We start from the raw sequence: 25,691 nt of genomic DNA on the forward strand, positions 1-25,691 counted from the left end.
CAGAAGGCGAACACGCTCTTCGCCAGGCATGAACTCGCCACCCGCTCGCAACTACCTGGTGAGTCCATCGAAGACTTCTGGCACGCCCTAATTCCACAGTTCCAGGACTGTGACTGTCAGGCCGTTACGGCCGTGGAACACGCGAATCTCCTCATGCGCGATGCTGCCGTGACGGGGATTGCGTCGGATCGCATCCGAGAACGATTACTGGAAGAGGCCACGCTCGAACTGGCGGAGAAGAAAACCTTGGCGCTCTCCCGTAATGTACAATCTTACTGCTCCCGCCGCGCTGCCCGCCCTTCTACCCCTTCCTACCCCTCCTGGACCCCGCCGACGACCTCCTTAGCTGGGGCCCTGCCTTCCCAATACGCCTGCGCCGCACGCTGATCCGCGCACCCCGGGGGTCCCCGCTGCTACTTCTGCGGTCAGCAGAAGCACCCCCGCCAACACTGCCCGGCCCGCACTGCCGTTTGTAAATCCTGCTGTACGAAGGGCCACTTCGCGGCTATGTGCCAGGCCTGCAAAGTCGCGGTGATCGCGCCCGCTATCACCCCCTCCCCCACGCCAAACGCACAATGGGAGCCGCCATCTTGTACCCCTTCGGTCACGTGCGCCCCATGGGCGCCGCCATCTTGTCCCGACCCCGCAATGTGTGCACCATGAGCGCCGCCATCTTGTCCCGACCCCGCAATATGTGCACCATGGGCGCACCATCTTGTCCTCCACAGGGTCTCCGGACATCCCAAGATCGGAACCGCACACGCTCGCCACCCGAAGCATCCGACAACTACCCGCAGCTCGCTTCGATGACGCTGGACCAATCTCGCCCGCACAACCTGGCCACCGCGTCGCCGACGGTGAAAATCAACGGCAACGCGACCTCGTGCCTGCTGGACTCTGGGAGCACCAAAAGCTTTGTACACCCAGATACAGTAAGGCACTGCTCTCTCGCGGTCCATCCTGCCAATCAAAAAATCTCCCTAGCCTCCGGATCCCACTCCGTCCCGAGCCGAGGCTTCTGTACAGTCACCCTCGCATTCGGCGGGCTCTTACCCCCCCCTTAGAATTTAGTAACTTACGCCTCTATGTCCTTCCTAATCTCTGCGCTGCACTCCTTTTTGGTCCTGGACTTCCAGTGCAATCTCCATAGCCTCACCCTCAAATTCGGCGGGCTCTTACCCCCCCTTACCGTTTGCAGCCTCGCGATCCTTAAGGTCGATTCTCCCTCCCTTTTTGCCAATCTAACTGCGGATTGCAAGCCAGTTGCCACCAGGAGCAGACGGTACAGCACCCAGGACAAGATGTTCATCAGGTCCGAAGTCCAGCGGCTGTTTAAGGAGGGTATAATCGAGGCCAGCAACAACCCCTGGAGAGCCCAAATGGTAGTGGTTAAAACTGGGGAGAAACACAGGATGGTCGTGGACTACAGCCAGACCATCAATCGGTACATGCAGCTTGACGCGTACCCCCTCCCACGCATATCTGAGATGGTCAATCAGATTGCGCAGTACCGGGTCTTCTCAACGATTGACCTGAAATCCGCCTCCCACCAGCTCCCCCATCCAGAAGTCTAACCATCCATACATGGCCATCGAGGCGGACGGTCACCTCTACCACTTCCTTCGGGTCCCTTTCGGCGTCACAAATGGGGTCTCGGTCTTCCAAAGGGAGATGGACCGAATGGTCGACCAGTACGGTTTGCGGGCCACCTTTCCGTACTTAGATAATGTCACCATCTGCGGCCATGACCAGCAGGACCAGGATGCCAACCTCGATAAATTCCTCTGCACTGCCATTCTTCTCAACCTGACCTATAACAATGAGAAGTGTGTGTTCAGCACGACCCGGTTAGCCGTTCTCGGCTATGTAGTCCAAAACGGACTTCTCTGGCCCGACCCCGATCGCATGCGGCCCCTCATGGAGTTTCCCCTCCCCCACTGCCCCAAGGCCCTCAAACACTGCCTGGAGTTCTTTTCCTACTACGCCCAGTGGGTCCCAAACTATGCAGACAAGGGCTGCCCACTCATTCAGTCCACCCAATTCCCTCTCGCGGCCGAGGTACAACACGCTTTCGCCCGCATCAGAGCAGCCATCGCCAAGGCCGGGATGCGCGCAGTGGACGAGTCACTGCCTTTTCAAGTAGAAAGCGACGCTTCAGACGTCGCCCTTACCGCCACTCTAAACCAGGCAGGCAGACCCGTGGCATTCTTTTACCGCACCCTTCATGCCTCTGAAATTCGACACTCATCCGTCGAAAAGGAGGCCCAAGCTATCGTTGAAGCTGTGTGGCATTGGAGGCTTTACCTGGCCGGTAAGAGATTCACTCTCCTCACTGACCAATGGTCGGTAGCCTTCATGTTCAATAACACACAGCGGGGCAAGATCAAAAATGATAAAATCTTGCGGTGGAGAATCGAGCTCTCCACTTTTAATTACGAGATTTTGTATCACCCCGGTAAACTCAATGAGCCCCCAGATGCCCTCTCCCGAGGTACATGTGCCAGCGCACAAATGGACCAACTCCTGGCCCTACACGACAGCCTTTGTCACCCGGGGTCACTCGATTGTACCATCTGGTCAAAGCTCGCAATCTGCCCTACTCCGTCGAGGAAGTAAGGACAGTCACCAGGGACTGCCAGGTCTGTGCGGAGTGCAAGCCGCACTTCTACCGGCCGGACCGTGCGCGCCTGGTCAAGGCTTCCTGCCCCTTTGAACGCCTCAGCGTGGATTTCAAAGGGCCCCTCCCCTCCACCGATCATAACACGTACATTCTCAGTGTGGTCGATGAGTACTCCAGATTCCCCTTCGCCATCCCATGCCCCGATATGACATCTGCCACCATCATCAAAGCCCTCAACACCATCTTCGCTCTGTTCGGTTTCCCCGCTTACATCCACAGTGACAGGGGATCCTCATTCATGAGCGGTGAGCTGCGTCAATTCCTGCTCAGCAGAGGTATAGCCTCCAGCAGGACGACCAGTTACAAACCCTGGGGAAACGGGCAAGTAGAATGGGATGGTTTGGAGGGCCGTCCAGCTGGCCCTATGGTCCAGGAACCTCCCAGCCTCTCGCTGGCAGGAGGTCCCCCCTGACGCTCTACACTCCATCCGGTCACTATTGTGCACCGCCACTAATAACACACCCCATGAATATGTTTTTACCTTCCCCAGGAAGTCCACATCCGGGGTGTCGCTCCTGACTTGGCTCGCAGCTCCAGGATCGGTCCTTCTCCGTAGGGACGTCCAACTCCACAAGGCGGACCCCTTGGTGGACAGGGTTCACCTGCTCCACGCCAACTCTCAATATGCCTACATTGAGTTCCCCGATGGCCACCAAGATACTGTCTCACTCAGGGACCTGGCACCGTCAGGCTCCACCCCAACATACCCCCCCCCACCGCGCCGCCAACACTGACCCCACCAGAACCCCCCCCCACCGCGCCGCCAACACTGACCCCACCAGACCACCCCGCCCCTCCCGCACAAGAGGACAAAGAGGGCTTCGGCATGCTCCCGGAGTTCCCCGATGACTGGCCAGCATCAGCACCGCCACCATCACCATCGGTGCCACCTCCACCACCGCCAGCACCGACTTCGCCGTTACGCCGCTCCCAATGAAGCACCAAAGCACCGGATCGGCTGAACCTTTGACAGACTCCGGACCGTCAACATGGACTTTTTCTTTTTCTTCTTCTTAAACCCTGTACATAATTGCACTATTTGTATATAGTTTCACATCACCCCCGCCGGACTCATTTTTAACAGGGGGTGAATGTGGTAAACCACTGTATTAGGGGATGTAAGGTAGGACCTGCACTACAGGTTCGCCGGTAGCCCCTACCGGCTGTCTCCGCTCAGGGAGAACTGTATAAATATGTATGACCTCCAGTGCCCTGCCATTTCGCCAGCTGCAGCAGGAGGCCACGCATCTGACTGCAATAAAGCCACAGTTGTACCCAATCTGCGTCTTTGTGCAATTGATTGCACATCAAGGAGCTCTCTTCCATCCACACCCACTCCGCTCCCAGTTCCATGACAAGTCCCCACCCTCCCCCGCAAACAAATGGCATAATTAGCTTGTCCACTGTGTTGAAAAGGGCTTTTGGGATCTAGATCGGGATGCATCTGAACGGGAAAGGATCCTGGGCAGCAATTTAAATTTTAAAAAATTATTTCTTATTCTCCTCCTTTTTCACATTTTCTTAAAAATTTACATCCACCCACAAACAATCAAAGGTAACAAATGCAGTCTTCCGGGTGCGGCGATGACCAGCTGAGTCGCACGTTTCGGCAGCTCCCGGTGAAATGGACTTTTGGGCTCTTGATAGGAGCCCCAACGGCAATTTTGACGGCTAAAAACACTGTGCGGTAAACCAGAAGGGAATCCCCCCTGGACACGGATGGAAAAAGGAGAAAGTGGCCGGATTGCAGTGGATCCTTTAGAACAGCGGCAAGGAAGGCAAGCAAAAACCAAGATGGCGTCGGAAGGTGGCAGTTTAACATGGGGCCCTGAACAACAAGAGTTCTTGAAATGCTGTGTGGAAGAGCTCAAAAAGGAAATGAAGAAAGAGCTGTTGGCCCTGATACTACAGGCGATCGAAGGGCTAAAGGAGGAACAAAAGACCCAGGAGCGGGAGCTTCGGGTCGTGAAGGCAAAGGCAGCCGAGAATGAGGACGACATACAGAGCCTGGTGGTGAAGACGGAGATGCATGAGGCACATCAGAAACGATGTGTGGAAAGGTTGGAGGCACTGGAGAACAACGCAAGGAGGAACAACCTGAGGATTCTTGGTCTCCCTGAAGGTGTGGAGGGAGCGGACGTCGGGGCATATGTGAGCACGATGCTGCACTCGTTAATGGGAGCGGAGGCCCCGGCGGGTCCGTTGGAGGTGGAGGGAGCATACCGAGTGATGGCGCGAGGACCGAGAGCAGGAGAAATTCCCAGAGCCATAGTGGTGAGATTCCTCCGTTTTAAGGATAAAGAAATGGCCCTTAGATGGGCAAAGAAAACTCGGAGCAGTAAATGGCAGAACGCGGTGATCCGCGTTTATCAAGACTGGAGTGCGGAGGTGGCGAGAAGGAGGGCGAGCTTTAATCGGGCAAGGCGGTGCTTCATAAAAAGAAGATAAAATTTGGAATGCTGCAACCGGCAAGACTGTGGGTCACATATCGAGGAAGGCACCTCTACTTTGAGACGGCGGATGAAGCGTGGACTTTTATTGTGGAAGAAAAACTGGAATGAGCGGGTTATTAAAAAGAACATTTGAACAAAGTGGTGGGGCGAATGTGGGGGGCGAAGAGGGGGGTTAAATAGGGGGGAAAGAGGAGTTTTATGTACTAATCCTGCGATGTGGTAACTTTTCTCTCTTCCACAGGTGGGGAGATGGGGAGGTGGAGGAGATGGGGCGTAGGCCATTGGGGGCGGGGCCAAGGTAGAAGCGCGGGCTTGGTTCCCGCGCGATGATAATCATGGCGGGAATAGAGAAGCAGGAAGGAGGGGGCGTCGCACGGTGCGAGCCGAGGTCACGGGGGGAAGCCGAGGTCGGCCAGAGTTTGCTGACTTCTGGGAGCAACATGGGGGGAGTAATTACGCTAGCGGGGGATCTAGCGGGGGGGTGGGAGGGGGGAATTACTGGGTTGCTGCTGCTGGGGAGAGGGGGGAGCTGGTATGGGAGGGGATGGGCGGGGGGGCACCGCCTGGGGGAGATACAGCTGCGTGGGAACCGGGTGAGGAGCTGGAAAAAGGGGATGGCTAATCGACAAGGGGGGGGGGTAGGAAGCCCCCCAACCCGGCTGATCACGTGGAACGTGAGAGGGCTGAACGGGCCGATAAAGAGGGCATGGGTACTCGCACACCTTAAGAAACATAAGGCAGATGTGGTTACGTTACAGGAAACGCACCTGAAACTGATAGACCAGGTTAGGCTACGCAAAGGATGGGTGGGGCAGGTGTTCCATTCGGGGCTAGATGCGAAAAACAGGGGGGTGGCTATATTAGTGGGGAAGCGGGTAAAATTCGAGGCAAAGACTATAGTGGCGGATAACGGGGGCAGATACGTGATGGTGAGTGGCAAACTACAGGGGGAGACGGTGGTTTTGGTAAACGTATATGCCCCGAACTGGGATGATGCCAATTTTATGAGGCGGATGCTAGGACGCATTCCGGACCTAGAGATGGGAAAGCTGATAATGGGGGGAGATTTTAATACGGTGTTGGAACCAGGGCTGGATAGGTCGAAGTCCAGGACTGGAAGGAGGCCGGCAGCAGCCAAGGTACTTAAAGATTTTATGGAGCAGATGGGAGGTGGAGACCCGTGGAGATTTAGCAGACCTAGAAGTAAGGAGTTCTCGTTTTTCTCCTATGTCCACAAAGCCTACTCGCGAATAGACTTTTTTGTGCTGAGAAGGGCGTTGATCCCGAAGGTGAGGGGAACGGAGTATACGGCTATAGCCATTTCTGATCATGCTCCACACTGGGTAGACTTGGAGATAGGGGAGGAAACAGGAGGGCGCCCACCCTGGAGAATGGACATGGGACTAATGGCAGATGAGGGTGTGTGTCTAAGGGTGAGGGGGTGCATTGAAAAGTACTTGGAACTCAATGATAATGGGGAGGTCCAGGTGGGACTGGTCTGGGAGGCGCTGAAGGCGGTGGTTAGAGGGGAGCTGATATCAATAAGGGTACATAAAGGGAAGCAGGAGAGTAAGGAATGGGAGCGGTTGCTGCAAGAACTTTTGAGGGTGGACAGACAATATGCGGAAGCACCGGAGGAGGGACTGTACAGGGAAAGGCAAAGGCTACATGTAGAATTTGACTTGCTGACTACGGGCACTGCAGAGGCACAATGGAGGAAGGCACAGGGTGTACAGTACGAATATGGGGAGAAGGCGAGCAGGTTTCTGGCACACCAATTGAGGAAAAGGGGAGCAGCGAGGGAAATAGGGGGAGTGAGGGATGAGGAAGGAGAGATGGAGCGGGGAGCGGAGAGAGTGAATGGAGTGTTCAAGACATTTTATAAAAAATGATATGAAGCTCAACCCCCGGATGGGAGGGAGAGAATGATGGGCTTTTTGGATCGGCTGGAATTTCCCAAGGTGGAAGAGCAGGAAAGGGTGGGACTGGGAGCACAGATCGAGGTAGAAGAAGTGGTGAAAGGAATTAGGAGCATGCAGGCGGGAAAGGCCCTGGGACCGGATGGATTCCCAGTCGAATTCTATAGAAAATATGTGGACTTGCTCGCCCCGGTATTGACGAGGACCTTTAATGAGGCAAAGGAAAGGGGACAACTGCCCCCGACTATGTCTGAAGCAACGATATTGCTTCTCTTCAAGAAGGAAAAGGACCCGCTACAATGCGGGTCCTATAGACCTATTTCCCTCCTAAATGTAGATGCCAAGGTCCTGGCCAAGGTAATGGCAATGAGAATAGAGGAATGTGTCCCGGGGGTGGCCCACGAGGACCAAACTGGGTTTGTGAAGGGGAGACAGCTGAACACGAATATACGGAGGCTGTTAGGGGTAATGACGATGCCCCCACCAGAGGGGGAAACGGAGATAGTAGTGGCGATGGATGCCGAGAAAGCATTTGATAGAGTGGAGTGGGATTATTTGTGGGAGGTGTTGAGGGGATTTGGTTTTGGAGAGGGGTATGTTAGATGGGTGCAGCTGTTGTATAGGGCCCCGATGGCGAGCGTGGTCACGAATGGACGGGGATCTGCATATTTTCGGCTCCAGAGAGGGACAAGGCAGGGATGCCCTCTGTCCCCATTATTGTTTGCACTGGCGACTGAGCCCCTGGCGATAGCGTTGAGGGGTTCCAAGAAGTGGAGGGGAGTACTTAGAGGAGGAGAAGAACATCGGGTATCTTTGTATGCGGACGATTTGTTACTATATGTGGCAGACCTAGCGGAGGGGATGCCAGAAATAATGCGGATACTTGGGGAGTTTGGGGATTTTTCAGGGTATAAATTGAACATGGGGAAAAGTGAGTTGTTTGTGGTGCATCCAGGGGAGCAGAGTAGAGAAATAGAGGACCTACCGTTGAGGAAGGTAACAAGGGACTTTCGTTACCTGAGGATCCAGATAGCCAAGAATTGGGGCACATTGCATAGGTTAAATTTAACGCGGTTGGTGGAACAAATGGAGGAGGATTTCAAGAGATGGGATATGGTATCCCTGTCACTGGCAGGGAGGGTGCAGGCGGTTAAGATGGTGGTCCTCCCGAGATTCCTCTTTGTGTTTCAGTGCCTCCCGGTGGTGATCCCGAAGGCTTTTTTTAAAAGGATCGAAAAGAGCATCATGGGTTTTGTGGGGGCCGGGAAGACCCCGAGAGTGAGGAAGGGATTCTTACAGCGTAGCAGGGATAGGGGGGGGCTGGCACTACCGAGCCTAAGTGAGTATTATTGGGCCGCTAATATTTCAATGGTGAGTAAGTGGATGGGAGAGGAGGAGGGGGCGGCGTGGAAGAGATTAGAGAGGGCGTCCTGTAGGGGGACTAGCCTACAGGCTATGGTGACAGCCCCATTGCCGTTCTCACCGAGGAACTACACCACAAGCCCGGTGGTGGTGGCTACACTGAAGATTTGGGGACAGTGGAGACGGCATAGGGGAAAGACTGGAGCCTTGGGGGGGTCCCCGATAAGAAACAACCATAGGTTTGCCCCGGGGGGAATGGATGGGGGATATGGAATGTGGCAAAGAGCAGGAATAACGCAACTGAAAGATCTGTTTGTGGATGGGAAGTTCGCGAGTCTGGGAGCGCTGACCGAGAAATATGGGTTGCCCCAAGGGAATGCATTCAGGTATATGCAACTGAGGGCTTTTGTGAGGCAACAGGTGAGGGAATTCCCGCAGCTCCCGACAGAAGAGGTGCAGGACAGAGTGATCTCAAAGACATGGGTGGGGGATGGTAAGGTGTCAGATATATATAGGGAAATGAGGGACGAAGGGGAGACTATGGTAGATGAACTAAAAGGGAAATGGGAAGAAGAGCTGGGGGAGGAGATCGAGGATGGGCTGTGGGCAGATGCCCTAAGCAGGGTAAACTCGTCGTCCTCATGTGCCAGGCTAAGCCTGATTCAGTTTAAGGTATTACACAGGGCGCATATGACTGGAGCACGGCTCAGTAAATTTTTTGGGGTGGAGGATAGGTGTGCGAGGTGCTCGAGAAGCCCAGCGAATCATACCCATATGTTTTGGTCAAGCCCGGCATTACAGGGGTTTTGGATGGGGGTGACAAAGGTGCTTTCAAAAGTAGTAGGGGTCCGGGTCGAACCAAGCTGGGGGTTGGCTATATTTGGGGTTGCACAAGAGCCGGGAGTGCAGGAGGCGAGAGAGGCCGATGTTTTGGCCTTTGCGTCCCTAGTAGCCCGGCGTAGGATATTGCTAATGTGGAAAGAAGCCAAGCCCCCGGGGGTGGAGACCTGGATAAATGACATGGCAGGGTTTATAAAGCGAGAGCGGATTAAGTTCGTTCTAAGGGGGTCGGCTCAAGGGTTCACCAGGCGGTGGCAACCGTTCGTCGAATACCTCGCAGAAAGATAGATGGAATGGAAAAAAGAAGGCAGCAGCAGCAGCCCAGGATCGGGGGGGGGGGGGGGGGGGGGGGGGAGGAGGAGGAGGAACCAGAAGGACTCTCAGGGTTGTTAATATATACTGTATAATATGTATAGGTCGTTGCTACAGATAATTATATATTGGACTGTTAAATTATATTTTTGGAGAGTGTTACTTGTGATAAGGCAGTTGCCAATTAGGGTTAGTTTTCATTTTTGTTATTTATTATTTATTCATTTTCTGTTTATAAAATAGGTCATTGTTATTTGTGTTGTTATAATATTGTGTAAAGGATGCACAATGTACTGTGTTGGTTGACCAAAATTTTTCAATAAAATATTTAATTTAAAAAAAGGTAACAAATGCAATGTCAATCCCATTATCAACAACAGCAATCCCATCCTCCCACCAACCCCCAAACAACAACCCACATATCAACACAAACATCAAATACAAAAGGAATCAGGAATCACCCATAGTCACCATCAACATACACAGTCTTCCCCTCCCAAACCCCCCCCCCCCCCCCCCCCCCCACCGATGTTCAATGTCATCCATTTCTTGAAAATACAAAATGAATAACACCCATGAATTGTAGGACCCCTCCATCGTTCGCCTCAGTTCAAACTTCACCTTCTCAAGAGTTAAGAATTCCGCCATGCCAGGGCACAGGGTGGAGAGGTTAACCTCCACCCCAACAGGATCTGTCTTCAGGCGATCAATGAGGCGAAGGCTACAATATCTGCCTCCGTACCTGCTTCCAACCCCGGCTGGTCTGACACCCCGAATATGGCCTCCAGAGGGTCAAGGTCCAGTTTCACGTGCACCACTTTAGAGATTACCCTAAAAACCTCCTTCCTGTAATCCACCAGCTTTGGACAGGACCAAAACATTTGAACATGGTTTACGTGAAACCCCCCCCGCAACGTTCACACACATCTTCTACCCCCTCAAAGAGCCGGCTCATTCTCGCCTTTGTGAGGTGTGCTCTGTATACCACCTTGAACTATATCAGCCCCAGCCTCGTGCACGAGGTGGAAGCATTCACTCTCCGGAGCACCTCACAACACAACCCCTCCTCCATGCCCTCTCCCAACTCTTCCTCCCACTTTGCCTTGATCCCTTCCAGCGGTCCCTTCTCCTCTTCCAAAATAACCGCGTAAACCGCTGACACTACCCCCTTCTCCAGTCCCCCTGTCGTCAACACCTCCTCCAGCAAGGTGGAGGCCGGCTCTACTGGGAAGCTCTATCTCCTTTCTGGAAAAGTCTCGAACCTGCATGTATCTAAATATTTCCCCCTGCTCCAGCCCATACTTTACTCCCACCTCCTTCAATCCTGCAAACTGACCCCCTAGAAACAAATCCTTTTTAGCCCTAACTCCTTTCTCCTCCCATCTCCGAAAGCAGCAATTTCAATTTGATTGTCTGCACTTTCCCCGCCAGGGAGAGTGGAAGTGAGCCCCACCTCTGCAGGTCCTTTTTAACTTCCTCTGCCAGACTCATCAGGTTCCGCTTGTGGATCCATGTCCAGTCATCGCTATTTGGATCCCCAGGTACTGGAATTTGGTCTGAGCCAGTTTGAACAGCAGTCCCCCCAGCTCTGCTCCTCCTCCCTGTGGGTTCAAAGGAAAGATTTTGCTCTTACTCAAGTTACGTTTGTAACCTGAGAACGCTCCAAACTACCTCAGGGGTTTCATTATTCCTCCTGTTCTGGCCAGGGGGTTCGAGATGTAGAGGAGCACGTCATCTTTTTGGAGTGAGACTCTATGCTCTCCGTCTCCCCTTTGCATACCTCTCCACTCTTTGCCGCTCTATGAGTGATTGCCTGTGGCTCGACTGCCAGAGCAAACAGCAGCAGGGATAGAGGGCATCCCTGTCTCATACCTCTGTGCAGCTGAAGTATTTAGAGCTGGTGGTGTTAGTCCATACGGTCGCAATGGGAGCGCTGTACAGTAGTTTCACCCAGGAGGTGAACCCCGGCCCAAACCCAAACTGTTCTAGCACCTCCATCAGGTAACTTCCATTTGACCCTGTCAAAGGCCTTTTCTGTGTCCAGGGAGATGATCACTTCTGGTGTTCTCTCTCAGGATGGGGTCACGATTATGTTCATCAGGCACCTAATGCTCGCTGTTAGCTGCCTGCTCTTGACAAAGGCCATCTGATCTTCTGCATCTACCTCTGGCACGCAGCTCTCCATCTGCCTTGCTAGGGCCTTCGCCAGGATCTTAGCGTCAGTGTAAAGGAGTGATATGGGGAGTGATATGGTCCGTATGACTCACACACCATCGGGTCTTTTGTCTTTTTTGGGGATCAGCGATATCGGGGCCTGAGCCAGCATTGGTAGCAGGGTTCCCCTTGCTGGCGAGCCTGTGAAAATCCCCAGCAAGCGCGGGGCCAGTGTTGATGCAAATTGTTTTGCAGAAGTGCGCCGGGAAACTGTCCGGTCTCAGCACCTTCCCCACCTGCATGGATTTAATGCTCTCCATGACTTCCCTCAGTTCTAATGGTGCTTCCAGGCCCCAATTCCTATCTTTCCCACGACTGGTATGTCTAGTCCGTTGAGGAGTTGCTTCTTCTTAGAGTCCCCCTCCAGGGGCTCGGAGGTGTACAGCTCTCGGTAGAAGGTTGCGAAGCATTCGTTAATCCCCTCTGGCGCTGCGAGTGGTTTGCCGCTGCTATGTTTTACCTGGGTTATTTTCCTTGTGGCTGCCTGCTTTCCCAGTTAGTGAGCCAGCAGGCAGTTGGTTTTGGCTCCATGCTCGTAAAAGGTCCCCCATGTCTGGCGGAGCTGGTGCACTGCTTTTCCAGTGGAGAGAAGGTCAAAGTCCATTTGTAGCTTTATCCTTTCCGGCAGTAGTTCCATGGTTGGGGCCGATCCACCTCCAGTATGGAGTCGACCAGCTGTTTCGCCAACTCCAGCGTGACGCCATCACCAAACACATCTTCCCTTCACCCCCTTTGTCTGCATTCCCCATCACCAGAAGTCCTTTCTGCACATCAGTGACATTCCCCATTCATCAACCAACTCAACCCACTCGTTCACTGATAATTCCACTGCATATTCATCAATTTATTTCAAATTATAAATGCTTAAATTTACAAACTACCTTGTAGAGGTTTCTATGCTCTTCGACTGGCAAACAAACATTTCACTTCTTTCAATTTTTAAATGTCACAAAGCTTTGAAATGTTAATGTACTTGTCTGAGCTTTCTGTCCACGACAGAAGCATTAACCCACAATGCATCATTTTAAGGCTTATGTTACTCCTTAACATTGGTGGAAGATCAGTGAAATCCTGGAGAAACAGTGTGAACAGCTCTTTCTACTAACCTTATCTGAAATTTCAATGGAATATTGGGGCAACCCCCATGGAAGCTGTAGGCTTGTGACAATCCAGCTTGCAACTACAATCTCTTACCCATCATCAGCCCATCCTTACTGTACTATTCTTCTTCCAATATTCTTTACCTCAATATTACCTCCAAATAAACATGGTTTTACACCAAATCTTTTTTATTCCTTCACATTCTCTACAGAACCTAACCCTGTCCCAGATTGGACCAGGGACGTGATTGAACCAAATGGGAATCATGTCTCATAGTCAGCACGTTTAGTGCTTGTAGCACAGAGAAACATAACAGTGGACAGCATGGTAGCACAAGTGGATAGCACTGTGGCTTCACAGCGCCAGGGTCCCAGGTTCGATTCCCCGCTGGGTCACTGTCTGTGTGGAGTCTGCACGTTCTCCCTGTGTCTGCGTGAGTTTCCTCCGGGTGCTCTGGTTTCCATCCACAGTCCAAAGACGTGCAGTTTTAGGCCACTCGAAATTGCCCTTCGTGTCCAAAAAGGTTAGGAGGGGTTATTGGGTTGCAGGGATAGGGTGGAAGTGAGGGCTTAATGCGGGTCAGTGCAGACTCGATGGGCCGAATGGCCTCCTTCTGCTCTGTATGTTCTATGTTCTATGTAACACTATCTAGCACGACTCTAGTTAGATACAGGGCCTCAGCGGGGAACCCGCAACCAAGGGCACACTTAGTCCCATTTCCTGCACTGAGGAGCCCCGCTTGCTGAAACTCCTCAGTGCAGGGAGAGATCGGGATGCCATTTTTAAATGCCGTACCACTCTCTCGACCCCCAATGTTTCAACTCACCTATAAGGGGAACCTTGCCCCTCCCCACCTGCACCCACATCACATGCACAGGGCACCCCGGCCAGATCACCGCCCTGCAAAAAATGCCAGCTTGGCACCCTGCCACTGCCAGCCTGGCAGTGCCCCTGCCAGCACCACCTGGGCACCTTGGCAGTGCCAGGCTTGCACCCAGATGGCACTGCACTGGCAAGTGTCGCTGCCAGGGTGCCAGGCTGGCACTAGCAGTGCCAGGGTGCCACCCTGCCCAGAGGGCAAGCACATGAGGGCCTCCGATCACCTGGAAGACTCCTGCGAGTGCTTTTCCATCTGGTCCCCATTCGTGGAGAGCAGTGCTGAACGGCACTCGCCCAAAGTCTCCAAGGCGAAGTGGATAGATCCCAATGCCTAGGTTATCTCAGGGAACTGCATATTAGAGTGACATTAGCTGACTTGCTCTAATATGCAGGTTTGCCAAAACATGATCCCTCCCACAATCGGCAGGCTTCACATAATGCCATCTCGCGAGATTGCATTGGATTTCGTGAGGCACGGGCATCATGGTGGCGCAGTAGTTAACACTGCTGCCTCACAGCGCTGAGCCCCCGGATCACTTTCTGTGTGGAGTTTGCACATTCTCCCTGTGTCTGTGTAGGTCTCACCCCCATAACCCAAAAATATGATTGACTCTTAATTGGAAAAAAATAATTGGGTACTCTAAATTTATTTTTTTAAATGATCTTGGGAGGCATGGCCAGCCGTCTAGGCCCCGGGAGCAGAGTTCCATGCATTGAGTGGTTAACATTGTGCTTTGGCGTGCTGCTGTTGGGGCGCTGTGTGGCCGGGAAATCGCACCCTATATCTCAAACAGCTGGAATTACTTTATCCCACATCTCTCAAAGGTTTGGAAAGAATGCAAGAAGAAACTTGATCCAATAGACTCTCAACTCTAATCTCCTGTTTGTTGCTACTATTCTAGATCGTTCCATGCTATTTTGTTTCCCCTAACGCTAAAACATCTGCCTCAATGCTTCTTCTCCTCGAGATTCTCAGAGTTGAAGTCAAGTCTCATTGCACATTTTTGCCAGGTGTTCAAAATGCAATATTTCTTACCCCTCTCCTCAGCATTTCCTTTCCCCATCACCTTCAGGCCAAGCTTAACATCATTTAATAACTAGTTCCTAATTTTTCTGATACTTCCTTTTGCCCTTTCAAACTTGCATTATGGGGCTTATTCTTTCATCTTGGTTTCCCAAGAAGTTGGCAGAGAGACAGATTCTGATTGATTAATCCCTTCAATATTCTATTTATATTCAGAATCAGCTTCAAGCGGGAACGCCGCCTCAGAAGATAAATAGTGATATAAATGGATTAGATGCACATGATCCCAAGAGGAGGAAACATTACTCTCTAAGATGGAGTCAAAGTACCACTGAGGGTAAATATGAATGTTGTTGCCTATGTTAGTTGACCTCAGGACCTCTATGCTATTCTGGCTACAGGTGTGCAGAGCATATATGTAGCAGCGCTCTTCAAATATAATGGTGCTACATAAGGAAGTAATTTGTTCAGTGGGTTTGATGTCAGAAATTACCTTTGTCGATGAATCAACGACTGCACCTCTCTCCAATAATTCCTGCACAAGTTCCACATGTCCTTCTTTTGCTGCCAGGTGCAATGCATTGAGGCCATTCTGCAACAGTAAAGTACACATAGCATTGTACAATATCAATAGCACCACATGCTTGAATATGAACAGTTACGTTCTGATTGACTAACACAAGAAATCAGATATACACTGTATACTTCAGTTAAAGTGGCGTACTTATCCAAGGTCACTTTTTATTCGTTTACTGAAATGTTTCATGGCAACCAATGTCACACTGAACTACATCATTGCAACACTTGTGTGTATTATCATCATATTTGAAAATATACGACATTTCTGGCTCTCCTGCGCCTTAAGCAAAAAGAAATGGCAAACCATTTTCCATCTTGCAAATTTAAAACTGAAGTTATCACAGCCAATTAAATTAAATCCTATAAATTCAGCCTAAAAGAAAATGATTCAAAAATCACATAAATGCTTGGTTCAAGGGTGGATAATACCATGACACTTTTATCAGACAGAGACTGTCCTGTGTTAGCCATTCCGTTACTGGCTGAGACAATTGAAAACTCTTTGTACTTTGGGTACCAAAAACAATTAGGAATCCTATGCACCCCTCACTCAACCTCCCCCCCCCCCCTCCCCCCACCCCCCCCACCCCCCACCCCCCCCCCCACCCCACACCTCAATCCAATAGACATCCCATTTTAAATGTGGTGAGTTCAGTTTGGAGCTTTATTCCAGACCCTCAGTTGTAAAGGGATTTGAAAGCAGAACTCTTTGAAATAACATGTTAATATGGTGGAGGCATCATTGAGGCACGAGGATCAGCTTGCCTCGTTGGAAGTGGGGATGCTGCTCATGTCGGAAAGGAATGAGGGCCTGAAGGCCAAAGTTGAAGATCTGGAAAACAGGTTGAGGTTCATCGACCTCAGAGTGGTGGGCTTGCCGGAGAGTGTGGAGGGCCCGAGAACAACTGAGTATTTTTCCGAAATGTTCTCTCGATTGGTGGGCAGGGAAGAAGTGTTCCCCGCTCAGGAATTTAACAGGATGCATCGAGCTCTGCAGCCAAAGTTGCAGCCGAACAAGCCACTGTGGGCGGTGATCGTCCGATTTCACAGTTACCAGAGGAAGGAGCCAGTCCTGGAGTGGGCCAAGAACAGCCGGAACATCGATTGCCGCAGGCACACCGTGTGCATTTACCAGTACATTGGAACAGAACTGGAGAAGCGGCGGCCGGCTTTCAATAAGGCGAAGGCGGTTCTGGGGGCATTCTGGCTAAGTTTGCCGATGATACAAAGATAGGTGGAGGGGCAGGTAGTATTGAGGAGGTGGGGAGGCTGCAGAAAGATTTAGACAGTTTAGGAGATTGGTCCAAGAAATGGCTGATGAAATTCAACGTGGGCAAGTGCGAGGTCTTGCACTTTGGAAAAAAGAATAGAGGCATGGACTATTTTCTAAACGGTGACAAAATTCATAATGCTGAAGTGCAAAGGGACTTGGGAGTCCTAGTCCAGGATTCTCTAAAGGTAAACTTGCAGATTGAGTCCGTAATTAAGAAAGCAAATGCAATGTTGTCATTCATCTCAAGAGGCTTGGAATATAAAAGCAGGGATGTACTTCTGAAGCTTTATAAAGCATTAGTTAGGCCCCATTTAGAATACTGTGAGCAATTTTGGGCCCCACACCTCAGGAAGGACATACTGGCACTGGAGCGGGTCCAGCGGAGATTCACACGGATGATCCCAGGAATGTAGGCCTAACATATGATGAACGTCTGAGGATCCTGGGATTATATTCATTGGAGTTTAGGAGGTTGAGGGGAGATCTAATAGAAATCGTTTGCACTGAGTGCTGAATTTGGTGCGTTTTGAGTGCTATAGTAAGAGTTTGGTGACCGAGGGAGTATAAGGCTTCATTTTTTATCTAAAGTTTAGTCTTTCTTTTATTTAGTTAATTAACTTAAAAGTTGCTGTTTGGTTTAGAAGGTGAATTTTCAATCAGCTTTAAACAGGCTTCTACTTGTAGGCACTTGCAGCTGGAGCTTGTTAATTAGTTAATTGGATTAGGCCAGTTTTCAGAGGCTAGATTCACAGTATAAAAGTGATCCCCTACAGTGCAGACTTTGTTTGCACTGAGTGCTGAATTTGGTGCATTTCAGTGCTATAGTGAGAGTTTGGTGACTGAGGGAGTGCTGAATTTGGTGCATTTGAGTGCTATAGTGAGAGTTTGGTGGCTGAGGGAGTGCTGAATTTGGTGCATTTGAGTGCTATAGTGAGAGTTTGGTGACTGAGGGAGTGCTGAATTTGGTGCATTTGAGTGCTATAGTGAAAGTTTGGTGACCGAGGGAGTTAGGTGAGGAGGGAGTAAGGTGCTCCTTTCATTTTGTTTCCGACATTTCCGCAAAGAGTGAGAAGAGAGCCAGGAGTTTACAGAAAGTGTAGCGGACTGGGAGCAGAGTCGGAGGGCGGAGATCTAGTTAGTCCACAGGGCAGCTATATTCTGATAGGTAAGAGGGGATGGAGGCTAGGCCAGTTGCATGCTCCTCCTGTAGGATGTGGGTGGTGAGGGATACCACTGGTGTCCCCGCTGACTATACCTGTGGGAAGTGCACCCAAAGACCGTGTTAGGGAACTGGAGCTGAAGCTGGATGAACTTCGGATCATCCAGGACGCAGAGGGGGTGATTGAGAAGAGTTACAGGGAGGTAACCACACCCAAGGTACAGGACAAGAATAGCTGGGTTACAGTCAGGGGGAAAAAAACAAACAGGCAGACAGTGCAGGGATCCCTCGTGGCCATTCCCCTTCAAAACAAGTATACCGTTTTGGATGCTGTTGGGGGGGGATGACCTACTGGGGGAAGGCCCTAGCGGCCAGGTCTCTGGCACTGAGTCTGGCTCTGGGGCTCAGAAGGGAAGAGGGGAGAATAGAAAAGCAATAGTTGTAGGAGATTCAATGGTTAGGGGAATAGATAGGAGATTCTGTGGTCGCGAGCGAGACTCCCGGAAGGTATGTTGCCTCCCGGTGCCAGGGCCAGGGATGTCTCGGATCGTGTCTTCAGGATCCTTAAGGGGGAGGGGGAGCAGCCAGAAGTCGTGGTGCACATTGGTAGCAACGACATAGGTAGGAAAAGGGGTGTGGAGGTAAGAAACAAGTTTAGGGAGTTAGGCTGGAAGTTAAAAGCCAGGACAGACAGAGTTGTCATCTCTGGTTTGTTGCCGGGGCCACGTGATAGCGAGGCTAGGAATAGGGAGAGAGTGCAGTTGAACACGTGGCTGCAGGAATGGTGTAGGAGGGAGGGCTTCAGGTATTTGGATAATTGGAGCGCATTCTGGGGAAGGTGGGACCTGTACAAGCAGGACGGGTTGCATCTGAACCAGAGGGGCACCAATATCCTGGGAGGGAGGTTTTCTAGTACTCTTCGGGAGGGTTTAAACTAATTTGGCAGGGGAATGGGAACCGGATTTGTAGTCCAGCAACTAAGGTAGCCGATATTCAGGACGCCAAAGCGTGTAATGAGGCAGTGGGGAAGGGAACACTGACAAAGGAGAGTACTTGCAGGCACGGAGATGGGTTGAAGTGTGTATACTTCAATGCAAGAAGCATCAGGAATAAGGTGGGTGAACTTAAGGCATGGATCGGTATTTGGGACTACAATGGGGTGGCCATCACGGAAACTTGGATAGAAGAGGGGCAGAAATGGTTGTTGGAGGTCCCTGGTTATAGATGTTTCAATAAGATTAGGGAGGGTGGTAAAAGAGGTGGGGGGGTGGCATTATTAATTAGAGATAGTATAACAGCTGCAGAAAGGCAGTTCGAGGAGTATCACCCTATTGAGGTAGTATGGGTTGAAGTCAGAAATAGGAAAGGAGCAGTCACCTTGTTAGGAGTTTTCTATAGGCCCCCCAATAGTAGCAGAGATGTGGAGGAACAGATTGGGAAACAGATTTTGGAAAGGTGCAGAAGTCATAGGGTAGTAGTCATGGGCGACTTTAACTTCCCAAATATTGAGTGGAAACTCTTTAGATTAAATAATTTGGATGGGGTGGTGTTTGTGCAGTGTGTCCAGGAAGCTTTTCTAACACAGTATGTAGATTGTCCGACCAGAGGAGGGGCAATATTGGATTTAGTACTGGGTAATGAACCAGGGCAAGTGATAGATTTGTTAGTGGGGGAGCATTTTGGAGATAGTGACCACAATTCTGTGACTTTCACTTTAGTAATGGAGAGGGATAGGGGCGTGCAACAGGGCAAGGTTTACAATTGGGGGAAGGGGAAATACGATGTTGTCAGACAAGAATTGAAGCGCATAAGTTGGGAACATAGGCTGTCAGGGAAGGACACAAGTCAAATGTGGAACTCGTTCAAGGAACAGGTGCTACGTGTCCTTGATATGTATGTCCCTGTCAGGCAGGGAAGAGATGGTCGAGTGAGGGAACCATGGTTGACAAGAGAGGTTGAATGTCTTGTTAAGAGGAAAAAGGAGACTTATGTAAGGCTGAGGAAACAAGGTTCAGACACGGCATTGGAGGGATACAAGAGAGCCAGGAGGGAACTGAAGAAAGGGATTAGGAGAGCTAAGAGAGGGCATGAACAATCTTTGGCGGGTAGGATCAAGGAAAACCCCAAGGCCTTTTACACATATGTGAGAAATATGAGAATGACTAGAGCGAGGGTAGGTCCGATCAAGGACAGTAGCGGGAGATTGTGTATTGAGTCTGAAGAGATGGGAGAGGTCTTGAACGAGTACTTTTCTTCTGTATTTACAAATGAGAGGGGCGATATTGTTGGAGAGGACAGTGTGAAACAGACTGGTAAGCTCGAGGAAATACTTGTTAGGAAGGAAGATGTGTTGGGCATTTTGAAAAACTTGAGGATAGACAAGTCCCCCGGTCCTGACAGGATATATCCAAGGATTCTATGGGAAGCAAGAGATGAAATTGCAGAGCCGTTGGCAATGATCTTTTTGTCCTCACTGTCAACAGGGGTGGTACCAGGGGATTGGAGAGTGGCGAATGTCGTGCCCCTGTTCAAAAAAGGGACTAGGGATAACCCTGGGAATTACAGGCCAGTTAGTCTGACTTCGGTGGTAGGCAAAGTAATGGAAAGGGTACTGAAGGATAGGATTTCTGAGCATCTGGAAAGACACTGCTTGATTAGGGATAGTCAGCACGGATTTGTATGGGGTAGGTCTTGCCTTACAAGTCTTACTGAATTCTTTGAGGAGGTGACCAAGCATGTGGATGAAGGTAAAGCAGTGGATGTAGTGTACATGGATTTTAGTAAGGCATTTGATAAGGTTCCCCATGGTAGGCTTATGCAGAAAGTAAGGAGGCATGGGATAGTGGGAAATTTGGCCAGTTGGATAACGAACTGGCTAACCGATAGAAGTCAGAGAGTGGTGGTGGATGGCAAATATTCAGCCTGGATCCCAGTTACCAGTGGCGTACCGCAGGGATCAGTTCTGGGTCCTCTGCTGTTTGTGATTTTCATTAATGACTTGGATGAGGGAGTTGAAGGGTGGGTCAGTAAATTTGCAGACGATACGAAGATTGGTGGAGTTGTGGATAGTAAGGAGGGCTGTTGTCGGCTGCAAAGAGACATAGATAGGATGCAGAGCTGGGCTGAGAAGTGGCAGATGGAGTTTAACCCTGAAAAGTGTGAGGTTGTCCATTTTGGAAGGACAAATATGAATGCGGAATACAGGGTTAACGGTAGAGTTCTTGGCAATGTGGAGGAGCATAGAGATCTTGGGGTCTATGTTCATACATCTTTGAAAGTTGCCACTCAAGTGGATAGAGCTGTGAAGAAGGCCTATGGTGTGCTCGCGTTCATTAACAGAGGGATTGAATTTAAGAGCCGTGAGGTGATGATGCAGCTGTAAAAAACTTTGGTAAGGCCATATTTGGAGTACTGTGTACAGTTCTGGTCGCCTCATTTTAGGAAGGATGTGGAAGCTTTGGAAAAGGTGCAAAGGAGATTTACCAGGATGTTGCCTGGAATGGACAGTAGGTCTTACGAGGAAAGGTTGAGGGTGCTAGGCCTTTTCTCATTAGAACGGAGAAGGATGAGGGGCGACTTGATAGAGGTTTATAAGATGATCAGGGGAATAGATAGAGTAGACAGTCAGAGACTTTTTCCCCGGGTGGAACAAACCATTACAAGGGGACATAAATTTAAGGTGAAAGGTGGAAGATATAGGAGGGATAGCAGAGGTAGGTTCTTTACCCAGAGAGTAGTGGGGGCATGGAATGCACTGCCTGTGGAAGTAGTTGAGTCGGAAACATTAGGGACCTTCAAGCAGCTATTGGATAGGTACATGGATTACGGTAAAATGATATAGTGTAGATTTATTTGTTCTTAAGGGCAGCACGGTAGCATTGTGGATAGCACAATTGCTTCACAGCTCCAGGGTCCCAGGTTCGATTCCGGCTTGGGTCACTGTCTGTGCGGAGTCTGCACGTCCTCCCCGTGTCTGCGTGGGTTTCCTCCGGGTGCTCCGGTTTCCTCCCACAGTCCAAAGATGTGCAGGTTAGGTGAATTGGCCAATGATAAATTGCCCTTAATGTCCAAAATTGCCCTTGGTGTTGGGTGGAGGTGTTGAGTTTGGGTAGGGTGCTCTTTCCAGGAGCCGGTGCAGACTCAAAGGGCCGAATGGCCTCCTTCTGCACTGTAAATTCAATGATAATCTATGATTAATCTAGGACAAAGGTTCGGCACAACATCGTGGGCCGAAGGGCCTGTTCTGTGCTGTATTTTCGATGTTCTATGTTTTATGAAACTTACAAGATAATGAATGGCTTAAATTGGGTGGATGTAGGGAATTTGTTTCCATTAGCAGGGGAGACTAGGACCCGGGGGCACAGTCTTTGAGTCACTTTAGAACAGAGATGAGGAGAAATTTCTTCAGCCAGAGAGTGGTGGGTCTGTGGAATTCATTGCCACAGAGGGCGGTGGAGGCCGGGACGTTGAGTGTCTTTAAGACAGAAGTTGATAAATTCTTGATTTCTCGAGGAATTAAGGGCTATGGAGAGAGAGCGGGTAAATGGAGTTGAAATCAGCCATGATTGAATGGTGGAATGGACTCGATGGGCCGAATGGCCTTACTTCCGCTCCTGTCTTATGGTCTTATGTACAATAAGGGTGTGCAGTTCAGGGTCGTGTATCCAGTGAGGCTAAGAGTTACATTGGACTCGAGGGATCATTATTTCGACATGCCGGAGCAGGCTGAGGCCTTCATCAAGGACAAAGGACTGGGACTGCTTTCAGGAAGGCTGCTGGGATTTTTTGTGTATGTAAAAGTTGGGTTGGGGTGACTATAAATATTGCAATATAGTGTGTTATGCTTTTGTTCTTTTTTCTTGGAGGATGGTGGGGGGATTTTTTCCTGGAGACTAAGTCATGGGGGATGGTAGAGCGGGGGGATTGATATGGCAATTGGAAGGAAAGAGAAGCATGGTGAGAATGCTGAGATTGGGACAAGGGAGTAGGAAGGATGGGCCTGGGGATGGGATTGTAAGCATTTGTTCTGGGGTTTTTTTGGGTGGGGAACTTGTTTGATGGTGAAGTGGGGGGGTGAGAGGCCCCCAACAAGATTAGTCACCTGGAACGTGCATGGCCCGGGTGGACCAGTAAAGAGTGCAAGGGGTTTTGCTCATTTAAAAAGTCTGGGAGTCGACGTGCTGTTTTTACAAGAAACTTGCATGCAGGTACAGGATCAGACTACACTACGGAAAGCCTGGGGTGAGCCGAGTTTCACTTGGGCTTTGATAGTAGGACTCCAGGGCTAGCTACACTGCCAGATTTGGACACCCATCAATTGATTTTGAAGGGTGATATGAACTGTGTATAGGACCCGAATGTGGATCACTCCAGACCAAAATCATTGGTCCTGGCTGGGATGGCGAAGGTATTGTCTGTGTTTATGGAGGAGACAGGAGGGGCAGATCTGTGACGGTTTGCGCACCCTGGGGACAAGGAGTTCTTGTTTTTTTCTTTGATGCACAAGGTGTATTCGAGGATCAATTATTTTATTATGAGTCAGACTCTTCTTGCTGGAGTGAGGAACGCGGTGTACTCAGCGGTGGTTATTTCAGACGATGCCCCACATTCGGTAGAATTGGTGTTGGAGATCGGTCAGGAGCATTGCAGGGGGTGGCGGTTAGACGTAGGGTTGCTATCGGACTTGGGGTTTTGTGTGAGGATTTCGAGGGCCATACCGGACTAAATGGAAAATAATGATAATGGGGAGGTTTCCCACTCTATTTTGTGGGAGGCATTGAAGGTGGTGATTGTGGAGAGATCACAGAGTTTAAGGCACATGTGGACACGGAGGTGAGGGGAGGAGCGACAGTAACTGGTGGATGAGATTCTAGGGGTGGATCAGAGGTAAGCGAGGGACCCGACCCCGGAGCTTTGGTCATACAAGAAAGAACTGCAAGTGCGGTTTGACCTGCTGTCCACGGACAGGGCGGTATGGTGGTTGAGGCGGGCGAAAGATGTGGTGCATGAGTATGGGGAGCAGGCCAGTCGTCTCTTGGCTCACCAATTAAGGCAGCAGATGGCAGCCAGGGTTGCTTAGGGCCTTTTATGAGCGGTTGTATCGGTCGGAGTCGCCGGAGGGCAAATGAGGGATGGCAGGCTTTCTGAGGGGGGGGGTTGGAATTTCCCAAGGTGGGGGATAATTTGCAGGAGGAGCTAGAGGTGCCAATGGGCCTGGAGGAGATTCAGGCAGCGTTGAACCACATGCAGGCGTGGAAGGCACTGGGGCAGATTGGGTTCCCAGTGGAATTTTACAAGAAGTTTTCGGATCTGTGTGGTCCTTTATTGTTGGGCATGTTTTGACAGTCTGGCACGGGGTGCCCTCCCAGAGACACAGGGCTGGCATCCATCTTCCTGCTCTTGAAAATGGAGAAGGACCCTACAGATGATGGATCATATCATCAGATCTCCCTGTTAAATGTAGTTGGCAAGTTACTGGCAAAGGTATTGGCACAAGGTTTTGGAGCCTTCGCTCCTGGAGGTAGTACGGGAAGATCAGATGGTGTTTGTGAAGTTGCGGAGGTTGTCATCCAACGTGCGCCGGTTGCAGAATGTGGTACTTACCCGTGGCGGGGCCGGTACTGGAGATAATTGTGTCATTGGATGCGTAGAAGGCGTTGGACCGGGTGGAGTAGGTGTACCTTTTTGCGATGTTGGAGAAGTTTGGGTTTGGTCCTGGGTTTGCATCGTGGGTGCAATTGTTGTATGGATCCCCTTTTGCTTGTGTTTGTACCAACACCATGACCTCCGGGTCCTTTTGGTTGCATCGGGGTACAAGACAGGATTATCCGATGTCTCCCTTGTTGCTTGTGTTGGCAGTTGAGCCGTTGGCCATTGCGTTGGCGTCTCAAATAGGTGCAGTGAGATTGTTAGAGGTGGGGTGGAACCTAGGGGACGGTATTCTCCAAAAATGGATATGTCCCCACGACGGCGTGAAAACCGGCGGCAACCACTCCGACGTCAACGGCCCCCAAAAATGAGGAATTCTCCACTTTCTAGGGGGCTAGGTTGACGCCGGAGTGGTTCCCGCAGCTCCAGCCGGCACCGAAGGGCCGGCGCGAGTTCGCGGATGCGCGAAATGGCCGACGTATTTCCGCGCATGCACAGGGGTTCCCTTCTCCGCGCCGGCCCCCGGGCAATATGGCGGAGCCCTACAGGGGCCCGGCATGGAGGAAGGAAGGCCCCCACGGAACCAGCCCGCCGGCTGATTAGTAGGCCTCAATCGCAGGCCAGGCCACCGTGCGGGCCCCCCTGGGGTTGGACCCCCCCCCCCCCCTAAGGACGGCCCCCGCACACCTACCTGCCAGGTCCCGCCAAGTGTGAGGTGAGTAATTCACGCCGGCGGGACTGGGCAAAACTTGTCGGCCACTCGGCCCATCCGGGCCCAGAGAATTGCTGAGGGGGGCCGTTATCAAAAGCCCCCGACCGGCGTGGCGGGAATCCCACCGGCGCCTGATAAACAACGCCGGAGAATAGGGAAACCGGCGTCGGGGCGGGATTCGCACCTCCCCCCGGGGATTCTCTGACCTGGCTCAGAGTCAGAGAATCCCAGCCAGGGTGTCATTATAGGCTGACGATTTGCTACTGTATGTTAGGGACCAGGAGCCATATATAGGGGATATAATGGATATTTTGCAGCACTTCGGTTACAAGTTGAATATTGGGACAAGTGAAACTTTTGTGGTTAGTGCATCAGGGAGAGGAGACGGATTGGGGGGGGTTGCCTTTTCGGTTGGCAAGGACTAGATTTTCATACCTAGGGAGATGGAGGGTGGCTTTGGAGGTTGAAGTATACAAACCTGATGGGTAGAGTTAAGGCAGACTTGCAGAGCTGGGATAGTCTCCTGTTATCGTTTG

The 25,691-nt window shown here is 50.9% G+C and overlaps 1 protein-coding gene across 27 annotated transcripts in view; it reads right to left on the reverse strand.

Annotated features, from left to right (window-relative positions):
- Positions 1-25,691, reverse strand: part of ank2b (ankyrin 2b, neuronal) — a 1,300,297-nt gene that overhangs the window by 473,592 nt on the left and 801,014 nt on the right. For all 27 annotated transcript variants that reach the window (XM_072495860.1, XM_072495874.1, XM_072495872.1 and 24 more), the window contains one exon: positions 15,278-15,376. In XM_072495860.1, the coding sequence (XP_072351961.1) occupies positions 15,278-15,376 (99 nt within the window). The remainder of the gene's footprint in view (positions 1-15,277; positions 15,377-25,691) is intronic.

This window comes from Scyliorhinus torazame, chromosome 3 (genome assembly GCF_047496885.1).
Source record: "Scyliorhinus torazame isolate Kashiwa2021f chromosome 3, sScyTor2.1, whole genome shotgun sequence".
Taxonomy (NCBI): Eukaryota; Metazoa; Chordata; class Chondrichthyes; order Carcharhiniformes; family Scyliorhinidae; genus Scyliorhinus; species Scyliorhinus torazame.